General features: G+C 39.7%; 1 protein-coding gene across 3 annotated transcripts in view; it reads left to right on the top strand.

The window, feature by feature from the left end:
• LOC105927380 (zinc transporter ZIP11) overlaps nt 1-12,394 on the top strand; it is a 226,682-nt gene that overhangs the window by 162,367 nt on the left and 51,921 nt on the right. For all 3 annotated transcript variants that reach the window (XM_021317295.2, XM_012864105.3, XM_036142519.1), the window contains exon 6: nt 10,666-10,830. In XM_021317295.2, coding sequence (XP_021172970.2) covers nt 10,666-10,830 — 165 coding nt within the window. The remainder of the gene's footprint in view (nt 1-10,665; nt 10,831-12,394) is intronic.

Genomic DNA, 12,394 nt, shown 5'->3' with positions numbered 1-12,394 from the left:
TTTTACAAATAATTGACTAGGAGGACATTTCAATTATAAATTTCACAAAGGGGGTCTGTTTTTTTCTTTCTTTCTTTGGGCACATCTCATCTCTGCCTACACCTCTGGAATCCCTGGCAGGTAGTGTGAAAGAGTTCTGTCTTTTATTAGCTTCATGCTCACCTATGTCTAAGGCCACCAACATCACCTTTCTCTGGAACATTTAAAACCACAGATCAAAAAAATCAATTTCCCCTACCAAAAAAAAAATCAATGTGCTGTAGAGGAACTGAGAGAATAAATATACCAAGTCATACATTTACTCTCTATAAAAAGACATACATATGTACGGTTTGTGTTTGCTAGTTGGAAGGCTCATTTATTTAACTCTTTTCTAAGCTGACACATTTTTGTGTCAGCTTCACCCTATTTAAGTCTTATAAAGTGAGACATAAATGAGGTTTGACTGGCTGCCAAACAGCTTTCCATTTAACCATGTTCTGTTTGTTGGCTCTGTACCCAAATGTGTCGTACCTTTTTTTTTTCTACAGTAAAAACGAGCCTAAGAGCTTTGGCCCCTTTAAACACTTGTTTTGAAAAGTTTACACACCCCTGTTATAAAAACATAGAAAGCTACAAATATATTGCAGACTATGTCTTTCTCTTTTAATGTAACATGTATCCTGTACAGTTCAGCCAATCAACAAACACATCTGTTCAGGGGAATAAAAAAGCAAAACAAAGGTGCAATGATCTGGTTACATAATTTTATACCCTTAAGCTGATACCTTTTTGTTGCACCTACAGATTTGATTTTAGTATTCAGTCTTCTTCAGCTCACACATCAATTATGGTGAATCTGATTAACCTGAATTGTAGTTCAGCTTTCCTAGTAGGATTTTCTTGATATGATGCATCCTTTAGCTTAAGCCGTCATTTGCTGTGAGGTTCGAATTATCTGAAGTATCATTAGACAAAGGTATCAGTCAGGAGAAGATTACAAAACACATTAACTGCATTTTATGTGTTTACGTTACGGTACACTAAAGCAATCATAAATTACTGGGAAACTTTTTATTTTCATTTTATTTCATTTTCCCCTTACTTAAACAGGCAGCACCATTTAAGAACAAAAATCATATATTTTAAATCAGGCTCCTGGCCAAGACAACAGCATAGAAAACATTTGGAAATATTGTCAAGTTATTTTCTGACAGACAATATTGAATGCAAAGGGATGACAGTGTTTCAATTTCAATAGCTCTCTGTGTACCTTTGCTGTGAAACCAGACTGTTGTATCATTCTGTGTTTAAAGACCCTCAGGTAATGAGGAGTACAAAGGTATCCTGAAAAGGCTAATGCTGTGTGTTGAATCTTTTATTCTGCCAAACCAGCCAAGTAACAATTTTTCTATTTTGATAATTACATCGTTAAAATCATAACATTAACTTCATAAAAAAGAAATAATCCTGACCACCTAGGATTCATTCAATTTGCTATTAATAAATGTAAATAACCGAGTCATAAAAGCTTCAATTTTCTGGTCATTCTCAGTTGTACCTTTAATCATTCTAAGGCATTAAAAGCACATTCATATGAATGCTTTTCAGTCTATACTAGAATCAGTATTTACAGTTTCTATTAGTTCACTGAACCTATTTTGACACGGACTGAATTTGTTAAGGTTCTTACTCTTTGCTAAAGTAACCCATATACAGTACGCTCTGTGAGGGCATTCTGAGCTCAAGGCCGATCTCATTTCCTGTACAGGTTGTACACCACCAGGGCTGCCATTTATCGCTGACCTTGCTTGTTGTGTTCATGGACAGAGTCTGAAGGTCTGAATGGAGAGGAGGTTGTCTGGTTCAGGACCCTCAGGATTTGCTTTTTGTGGTTCTGTGGGCCACGACCTCCAGCGAGCCTGTGAGCTTTTCCTTTCAGCACTGGCGTGTGAGACCGCGGCTCTCAACAAGGGTGAATTACTTCCTCTGGATAAGAGGTCGCTCTTTAGTTAAAGAAGAAGATTCCTGCTGCCTTGGAATCAGTTGATCTCAAGTTAGTCAAGGATGATGGTTGGATGGATCAGCTTGAAACTTGATAGCTTTATAATGCAGCAAAAGACACTACATGTCATCGCTTTTGCTCCTTTTCAGTCCCCAATGACTTTCAGTAAGCTGCAGAATCTTTGATCTTTTTTACTTTCTCATCATTTGTCTCAACTGGACTTTCTGCAGGTCAGCTAGAAGGTGCTTCTTCTGCATGGGGTTAAGTGGCTTGAGAAAACGACAATAATGCTCTGACCTTTCACCTAAACACACAGAACTTTAGAAAAGATACTGTATATCTGACTCATAATACATCATCAGTTTTCAGTGACCTTGTGTCCTGCTCCTGCAGACATTATTTTTATCCACCTGGGTTTGCTGGAGTGTCAGCTTAATGTTAGCATGTTAACTCTGTTTTGTCATGACCCGATAATTTGACTTCTAACATATGTCCGTGTTGTTCCAGTTAATTATTTACAGACCAAACTTGCTGGAAAACTTGTGCTTTATAACCTTTGTGCTGACAATGAACATAGTAAAATCAAGACGGTATAGAAGCTGCAACAGCCAACACAGTCTCCCACTGGATATGAACATCACTGCAAAGCTTAAAGAGCATTCCGATTATTAAGAAACCCAGAATTGTTTTTCAAATGCCTGGATTAGGACTCCAGTCCAAATTAGGATTGGGTCAGGATATCTCCAGTGTATCTAGTTCTTTATGTGGAAGTTTTTTTTTAAAAAGCTTACAAGATAAAAAAAAAGGTTTTATTTGACGACCAACCCTCTCTTCTCTCTTAAACGTCTGACTTCTGTATTTCAAATCTAAAACACGACGTGTACCATGTCCCTTTTACACGATGAAGAGCATTTTTTAAAATACGCTTCATCACGGGTACAAGATCATTAGGCCACCGTTTTCTTTTCATATCCTCTTACATGAAGATGTTTGATATACGTTGCTACTTTATGACATTAGTTAAATATAGTCTGTAGCAATTTAAAATTGGCTAATCGCACACAATAAAGAGAATATGGGTCAGAAATACAGATTTAGCTTCATCCCTGCAGCTGTCATTAGCAGTGAGAGATACAGCATTGCGTTCCCTGGGTGTGTACACCCTGCCATTTGTTATGGCCTGATGGTTCGGGAAGTTCAATTGGAGAGAAATGGACTGAGGGTTTTTGGCCTTTGAAAGCATCCTCTGATTGAGGGTGTAACTAGAGCCCCCTGAGCGAAAGTCCAGATCATTTGACCTTTCCACAGCAGATAATTCCTATTTACTGCCGCCTACATGGCACGGCTTACACAGTCGGAACGCTCTTACCGACATCAATTGCTAGTGTTCGAGAATGTATGTGATAGAGACAAATGGAGGGATGGGCAGAAGAGGAGAGAAAGAGACAAGATAGGGAGATTAACAGTTTCAACGGCTAGAATAAATCAGTGGCTAATGTTGTTACAGCCAGTGAAGTAAGACGACTAATTAAAACATTTATATCAGCCACGGTTTTCAAAGGGGTGGAGGCGAGAGCACATTTAACACTCCGTTTCTTGCTTCCATTTCCAAAACCGTAAGCATTCTTTTATGCAGAGTAGATAAAGAGTGTCAGAAATCCTTCGCACACACTGGCATGTTGTCTTTTTTCAGCAATAACGTATTTTCACACTGGCTAGTTTAGCAAGGTTACTCTTGAGACTCTTAAAGACTTTTTAAAGGTGTATCACTTGTATTAATGTGTTTTTAAGCTCCATATTATTTGCCATAACAGCTAAGACAATATGAGTTGCAATGTGCTGATGTGATTTCACCTCATTAACAGAACTGGTTGTGTGTTCCTGGGAAATGTTTTTGAGTTCTGTGTTGATGCTCGCTGACTCTGGTGTGGACGGGTAAAGGACCTCTGCATCAGCGTTGGACCATTTCAACCAGCCAGCTGCATTGTTTTTTTTTTTATGACTTTCTTCATTAAAGGAAGAATAACATTACACCCCCCAATTGCAGTGATTTTTCGTCCTGCATAGACAGCTAATATCCACACTAACAATAGATCTGCCAAAGCTGCTTGTTTTAGTGTTCTTAAAAAAATGCATTATTTTGTAACAGCAGAGATTAAATCTGGACTGATCAGTCTGGTTTGGGTTTTGGCAAGGGTCTGGTGAAACCCAGACAAAATCTAAAACTCACAAGTTGAAAGTTGGTGCAAAGAGGAAAGGCTAAAGACCAAGGTCTGTTCTTTGGTTGTTCAAAGCAGTTGTGCCAGTGGAAGCCAATGACTTTGGGTTGTTTCAGAACAAAATAAAACAAACTCAGGTCCAACATTTTCCTATTATTTAGTTAGCTGTGCCGTTACAAGCAGACTTCTGGGTGAAAATATTTAAACAATCTCCCTTCCCGTTCTACTCACCCAGACATTTCTCTGATTTAGTCCCTATACTGTCATTTTGTTGTCATTTATAACATCTTGAACATCTACATTATTTAGATTTCGCAACAAACCAAACCAGATAGATGTCATACATGGTTTCCCAGTATTTTTCAAAATGTTCTGACTCTAGAGTGGGGTGGAGAAAAGCCACCCCACTTTGCCACCCCACAGTGCAGTTCATAGTGAAGGAGCAGACGTGATCACGGAAACGGGTATACCAGTACTTATAAATGTAAAACCTGGACTGGGTGGGAAAGACTTGACTTGGACTTTGCACTTTGCATTGTCCTTGTACTGAATTGTGCAATATAAATAAATTTGCCTTGCCTTGCCTTGGACTTGAGAAATTGACTTGTGAATATCTCTGACCACATTGGCGGTCAGAGATGTTCACAAATGGTTCTTATCATTCAATTCATGTACATAAATGACAAGTGAAGGTTCCAGGGTGGCAAAATATGAAGATAGTGTGAGGAGGACAGATGAGGGAGAAAATACAGGAAAAGGTTCACAGAACAATCTGGCTGGAAGCAGAGAGAGAGAGTCAGGCTTATAAATACACCTAGCTTTAATTAGGACAGAAGTTGATGGCATTAATCAGCAAGAGTAAAACAAGCAAGTCAGCAGCACTGGCAAAAGGAAATGAAGGCTTGGAGCAAAAGACTAAATAACACAGAAGGATAGAGATTTACATTAGAAAGATGGAGGGACAGTAGATGTATAGCGAGAGGCGATAAACACAGATTTCATGAAGATTCACAGAAGTAATTCTTCTTTTAGGATGGAATGTACATAAAACTGGAGCCAGCCTCGCTATTTAGAAGTCGATGGGCGATGAATAATGATGAACTCCTTACTGGCATTACACTTCATGAGTGCAGCGGAGGAATCACTAAATAACCCTTGTTGCGAGTTCTGGATTCACATAATGGATTCATGTCATCTGGAATTACAAATGGAAATATTCCATCATTGTAATGGTATTAGCCATTTATCAGGACATTCACAACGGCTGTAGCAATCTGTTTGAAATATTGTCTTTTATTTTTTTCTTTCTTCATCTTCCATTATTAGTATTTGTTTTGCTTTGTGTAAGTCTCGGGAATAGCTTGGTGCAAATTAAATTGTGTTTGAGACGCTAACAGTTATTGTAATGCAGATTATGGCCCACTATCTCAATTTGTATTCATTTGTATTCTATTTGGCTGAGTGTGAGGAACGGAGCCTGCCTCTCTTTCAGCTTAACATTTCTATGTGATGGTACTGTTACAAATCAGGTCGGGCAAAGTATTTCAATCTTGTCCTTAAAACCCTGCTTGTCATTCAAATTGCTTTCTCGACATCTTTCTTGTTGATTATTTGAGTCCAGTGCCTGGCAGCAACTCTTCAATGCTTAATAGAAAACCAGGTGATTAAAAGACAAATGTATTTTTCTTATCTTGGTGTACTGACAATGTAAAGGTTCTTTGTTACAGAGCACTTAAAGGGCATATCAGTCAGGATTTTTATAAATGTGACGTTTTACCTTGTTTCTGCTTGTAGGACGTAATAGGTCTATACATTGCCAAAGAAAACCTTTTCATACCAGATCAACTTTATGCTCACAAACAACACCCATGTTGTTTGTGACCTGGCTGTTTATTCCAAGCTTGAACAGCACCATGTGCTTACTGTCTTGTGTCCTAATCTCTCAGCTGTTGGGGTTTCCCTCCATTAAAGGCAGGATTCAGTAGTATTTAATCTCTCAATAAAACATCTACTTTTAATGGGAGTGGATTAATCCGAGAAACCATGTTTCTCCCATTACATGATCCTTGTAGCAAATGTACTCGCTCCATCCTTTCTATGTCGCCAGTAAGCGTCCACTCATCCATTCAATATATTCTCTTCAAAAAAGGGTTTATTTTATTTTATTTATTTTTTTGAAGTAGCAGTTTTTTTTCAGGGCCGGGTTCCTCCAGCTTGGCTGAACAGCAGGGTCAAACCGAGCTGACTCAAGAGGAGTTTTGAGTGAACACACAGCTTTCCAGTGATTGGCCGAGGAGAAACCGTGAACCCTGTCAGGAGGAAAGAAAAAGAAAAAGGATATTTCAGCTTTCTATATGCCGACGATTTGTGTCAGATCAGTGGGGTTATCAAGGCTTTACACTAAACAGCTTTTACACTAAAAGCTGTTAAGTTTCCATCCACCTCATTCTACCAAATGAGGTGGATGGTAACCTTTCAGACTCAGAGCAGCCAGGTGCTTTCGCAGAGATGCCCACTGAAAACAGCTCATACTCGGGAAACACCTGAAAGCTCTCCCCGCTGACAAAGCAGCCCGCAGCCGGGGAGTCAGCATGACAGCGAACCTATAAAAATAATTTCACTGCGGGATGTGGACTCGTCGCTCTCGTGATGGCTGAGGCAAGAAATATCATAAAGCTGTAAATTTTAACTCCATGAGGTATACGCACTTTGTCTCCCCTTTCCCCTTCTGTCTATGTCTCTCTCTCTTTTATTTATAATGATGCATTGTTTATCATTTACCATTTCTCGCAGATTTCTTTAGAGTGTCACTGCTGCAAACAAGGCATGGGGGGGGGGGGTGTAAAGCCACCTCCAGGAGGCGTTTCTCTCTTCCGGGCATTTCTAGGCCCGTCGAAACACAAACCGCACGAAGATAAACTAAATGAGCTGAACTTCACCGAAACTAAAGGGTCGGTGAACCTGCATCTCTAGAGAGTGACTGGCTTCAAGAAGCTGCAATATAGAAAAGGTTTGTTAGTGGCTGTCTGTGTTAGTGCTCAGATTGTACTTCCTGTTTCAGAAAAGTACATCTTAAAAATCAACTATCCCTTTTCAAATCTGAGTAAAATTAATGTGTTATACTTTGAACAGTTTAAGGTTTTGCCAGTGATATATATGCAGGTTTAGTCACATATTATTCTAAATAATAAACCTGATTATTCTAAAGTTGAATGTATTTCATAAGCTCCTTGCCACAATTTTTTCTCTATATTTCAAGTTTCACTTTTGAAGATCTTTTGCTACAAATTTGTTTTGCTGATGATGGATTTTGGCTGAATACTAACTTGAATCAAAGTCGGAGGTTTTTTTGTCAAACAATCGACACCCTGTAGATAGCCATGGAAGTTGAGTCGCTTCTCTCCCACTGAGCTTCTGAGTCGAGTTGATGTTTAGAGCTCAGCAGAACAAACCGCAGTTTACCTTTTAAAGAAGAAAACGGTTAATACCACTTCTAAGTGGCTTTACTCCAAGGTAGGGTCAAACAAGCTTTTTACCCACAGGAGGTTAGGTGCGTGAGTCGTGTCGTGCATCGCTCTTACTGTGGTTCTTGCTGCAGCATGGAACGATTAAAAGAAAACAGAATATAAGGGGAAATGAGTTGAATATTAATGGGATGGGAATAATTTAAACCTGGCAAACTGCAGCATGAAGTTGCACCTTCAGAGCAGTCTGTAGCTTCAGTGGAGCTTTCAAAAGCTGAAGCAAATAAATGCAGATGACAGAACCAGACTTGAGTAAAAATATTGAGGTTCTTCTACACAATCTGAATGGTAAGGCTCTTTTTCATTTCAGGGAGTACAACACCGTCCACAATATTTGGCAAGCCTGGTAAAGATGTATATAAGTCCATTTGTATTGCAGTACTATAAACTCAACGTAAAAATGAAGAAGACATCACCATTTTTTAATACAACAAATATAAGCACACCTAACTCTTTTTATGTTCATCTGAGAATCAGCAATCCAACTGGTAATCTATGACTTTCTGGATTATAACAACAACACAGAGACCCATATCTCCCATCCACTCTTCAAATTGGGAGAGACAAGAGAACATGCTGTTCAAGCAAGGTAATTTCTTTTCATGTCAGGCAATTACTTACAGGAAAATAGCTTTTGCCTTAACTTCTCCATAGAAACATTCAGAGAAAATAAAAGGTTTAAAACAACTGGATCTGTGGCAAAAAAAATGTTTAATGAGGCCACTTGGCCACATTTTGGACACCACTGTTATACAGTATAACCACTTAAAAATGGTCAATGTTAAAGTTTAGAAACCTTTTTAATAACACTATTCCTTTATATTCTTTTATATTCTTTTTTTCTTCATATTCTGTTTGGGTAATTTTTTTTCATGTCGTTCAGTTTTCTCGTTTCTCGGTTACATTTATTGAACAATTACGTCACAGTATTTGCTGCAGAGCTGCTAGACAAGGTCTTGGACTTCAGGTTTTACGAATTTTGCGAAGCTGGCATTTATTTATTTATTTATTTATTTATTTCACTTTTATTTTTCACAATTCATTGCACCATCTCCCAGCATACTACAAAAATGTATGAATGGGGCAGAGCGGAACCTTTTGTGACCTGGAGTGGGGAGGGGGAAGTGTGTTGAAGTGTTTCTTTTAAATTTAAAGAAATGAGTTGCTCTCAGACGAACCACAGAACAGGGTAACAAGAGGAGCTGTGGGGCTACAACAACGACAAACTCAGACCAAAGCTTTGCAGTTCCAATTTTTGGATCCAATTTTCAACTGAATGATTTCAGTGTGAGAATCAGAAAAGAATAACTTAAAAGCATTATATGTTCCCTTTAATGTTACCATAGTGCACAGTTTAGTGATAGTAGCTGGTGTCACTTTTTAAAGTTGCCCTCAGAACATTGCACGGTGCACTTAGTTTGGCACATTGGTGTTCAGGTACAAAACAAGGCTGCAGTTGTTCAGTACAGTTGGGAACTGAACTGACAGGGTTGTTCTGGGCATTTTTGGCTTGAATATATGTACTGTGATGCCCCTAATTTCCAATGTTAAGTACTGTGGAGGATCCATTATGCTGCAGGCCCGTTTTTTCTACAGACGTTGCTGGGAACTCTTTGAAACACCTGAAGATTTTGTGGTCTATGCCAGAAACCTGAAACTGGACCATCACTGGGACTTTGAGCAAGATAGTGATCCAAAATCCAGCCAAAACATTATAGAAGTGGTTAAACATAAAAAAAAAAAAAAAAAAATCTTCGCCCTCAGATCCTATAAAAAACCTAAGGCATTAGCTGAAGAAATCATCTTCTGGTGTTCCCAACATTTCTGCTGTCGGGACTGTGGTAAGAAAACTGGAGGACCTGGAGAACACCGTTCCATGCACACAGAGAGCATGCAAGGTCCACGGCGAACATCTCGGGCGCAGATTTGAGCGCAGTACCTTTATGCTACAGCACCACGCAGCTGCTGTCCACTGAATGTTCTCAGTTCCTAGTTTTTCAGTGCACAGTTATGCTACAGTCGTAAAAGGTTTATTAATTTTAAAGCCGCCGGGGCTTGCAGTAATTGCAGAGGCCGATGCGTATCTGCTAAATGTATGTAAAGCCCATTTGGATGTTTGCTGATTAGAAATGCAGATTTTGCCATGTAATGGTAACTCTTTTGGGACTTCCACTGTCAAACAGGGGCTTTCTGGATTTGTCAGGCAATCCAATTAGCACTGAAATGCAGCTTTTACTCAGAATGAGTTAATATCTACTTGTGATCCGACCATATCAGGGAGCAAACCTCAATAGGTATTTGAAGACTTCAGTGGGATGTCGACTATGTAAATAATCCTGTCTTCTTCCTGATATTTATTCAGAGCCCATTCATATTTGAAAAAAGGAGAAAGAGGGGTCTTGAGAGAGGAGCTAAAATCCAGTTGACTCTCCACACAGCTGCCCACTCACTGTGTGAAGTGGGCCTGCTTATTTGATTTCCTACTCTGGAAGCCTAATAGACATTGTCGGTGGCAGCTGGCAGAGTGCAGCTTTCAGGCATTGTTCCACCAGCCGACAATGACTCCTGTTGGGAGTAAACCAAAGGCGTTAATTTGAAGCATGCTGAAGCCCTTCAGGGTTTTCCTAACCTTTATTTGGGGACACTTCACTCAGAGGAAAGCGTTCGGTTCCAAAAAAGGTCCTGTCGTACTAGTACAGCAGCACATTTTTACACCTGGAAGCTGCCCAGTTCCGCTACAGTCTTATCTGCTCGATAAATGAGTTACATTTATCGCAGTTGTACTTGTGTTTCTGGAGATGGACAGTTAAGAATCCTAAGTTTTAGGTGCATTGTTTTTCAGAACCAGGTCGTCTGATCAGAACTATTGTCAGGTAATCTTTTTGTTCGTGGGAACGTTGCCTAATGTTTCTCTTTCTCATTCTTTGTTTTCATGCAGACAAAATTGAGAATGGAGATGTCTACCAAAGACGAAGAGGGCCCAATTCAGGCCACTCCGACGGACAGGAAACAGGAAGTAAAACGACGGGAGTTGGTCAGACAGGCAACAGCTGGCGGCGAATTCTCCTGCTGATCCTAGCCATCACCATCCATAATATCCCAGGTAAGAGGGAGCTACATGAAATAAAGGTTTGAAAAACAGGAAAAGGTTCATTGTTCTACGACAGCATCCGAAGAAATTTAATAGGTGTTCTTTAGTTTTTGAGTAAACTACTTTTTTTATACATGGTAAGAAATATATATTAAATGCAAAAAGGCCTTTATTGGGTCTGGGGAATGCCAATAAACTTGGTTCTTCCTATAGATAGAGCTCAAACAGCATTCAGGAGATGAGCAGCACCTGTCACAACTGTTGATGCAGCAGGAACGCCTTCCTAGAGTTCCTTACAAAAATAGTCAAATCCCTTCAAGCTCCCCACTTTCCAACCACATGGTAGTGTGCTTGTCTGCATCAATATTCCAGTATTGCCCCATATTATTTAGATCTAGTGCGACTGGGCCACTCAACAATTGGTTATGGTTTGATCTTAGCCACTCCAGTGTGGTTCTGTTTTTATGTTTAGGGTTTAGGGCTGTCTTGCTGGGAATTGAACTACCGACCCGTCTCAAGTTTTTCCAGCCTCCAGCAAGTTTTCTTTGATTATAGCCACATACGTTGCTGCATCGATCTTCCCCTCAACTCTGAAAACTCAGTTTTCCTTTCCCTTTTAAACAAAAGCATGCAACCCCATCCCATAATTGTTGCCACCAGTATTTTTTACATTGGTCATGGTGCGTTCAAGCTGGTCTGCAGTGTTAGTTTTGTGGCACACAGCAATTTGCATTTATTTTTTTGTGTCATCTGACCAGAGCACCCTTCTTCCACATGTATGCCGGGTTTCTACATGGTTTGTTGCAAACTGCAGATGTGACTTCTTGTGGCTATCTTTGAACAATAGCTTTTTTCTTGCCCCCTTCCATAAAGGATAGATTGAGTGGCATTTATGACAAATGCAGTAGTTGACGTGTTGACAGATTCCCCTGCCTGGGCTCTAGATCTCTGCAGCTGCTCCAGAGTTACAGAGGAGGCGATGTTCCCTCTAAACTGCAAATCTATGCAGTACGGCAAATAAAATCCAAGCTGAACTGTAAACAAAATAATAATAAAGCATGTTATTATGGTACCATTTTGCTATTCTGGTGAGATGGTGTTCCACAGTGATCGGAGCGCACCACTGATTGACGGTTGGGGCAGACACCTTTATAGTTGGGTAGGTTGCGGTGTGCGTCTTTGTTCTGGGCCCCGCTTCAGAGAAGATGCCAATCTACCCTGAGTAGTAGGCCTGTCAGTTTTGGGGCAGTCGTGTCCTGGTAGGGCTGCAGTTGTATCGTACTGTTTCCATTTGCAGATGATGGATTGAACTGTGCTCTGTGAAATGTCCAAAGCTTCTGATATATATTTTTTAATAACCTAACCATGCTGCTTGATGTTGTCTCAGAAGTGACAGTTCCATGAAGAGCTACCACGGTTCAACCAAGCCATGTGTTATTATGTTCAGTACTGAACAGACATTCAAAAGACTCTGAAATTTGCATTGAGATCATCAAAAAGGGAGGGAACTTTGAAAACAGTTTTTCCTGATATAGATAGAAAAGCATTTATATTATTGTTAAAGAAAGTCTGCTCT

Source organism: Fundulus heteroclitus, chromosome 10, assembly GCF_011125445.2.
Source record: "Fundulus heteroclitus isolate FHET01 chromosome 10, MU-UCD_Fhet_4.1, whole genome shotgun sequence".
NCBI lineage: Eukaryota > Metazoa > Chordata > Actinopteri > Cyprinodontiformes > Fundulidae > Fundulus > Fundulus heteroclitus.
This window is presented reverse-complemented; position numbering and strand designations above follow the sequence as displayed.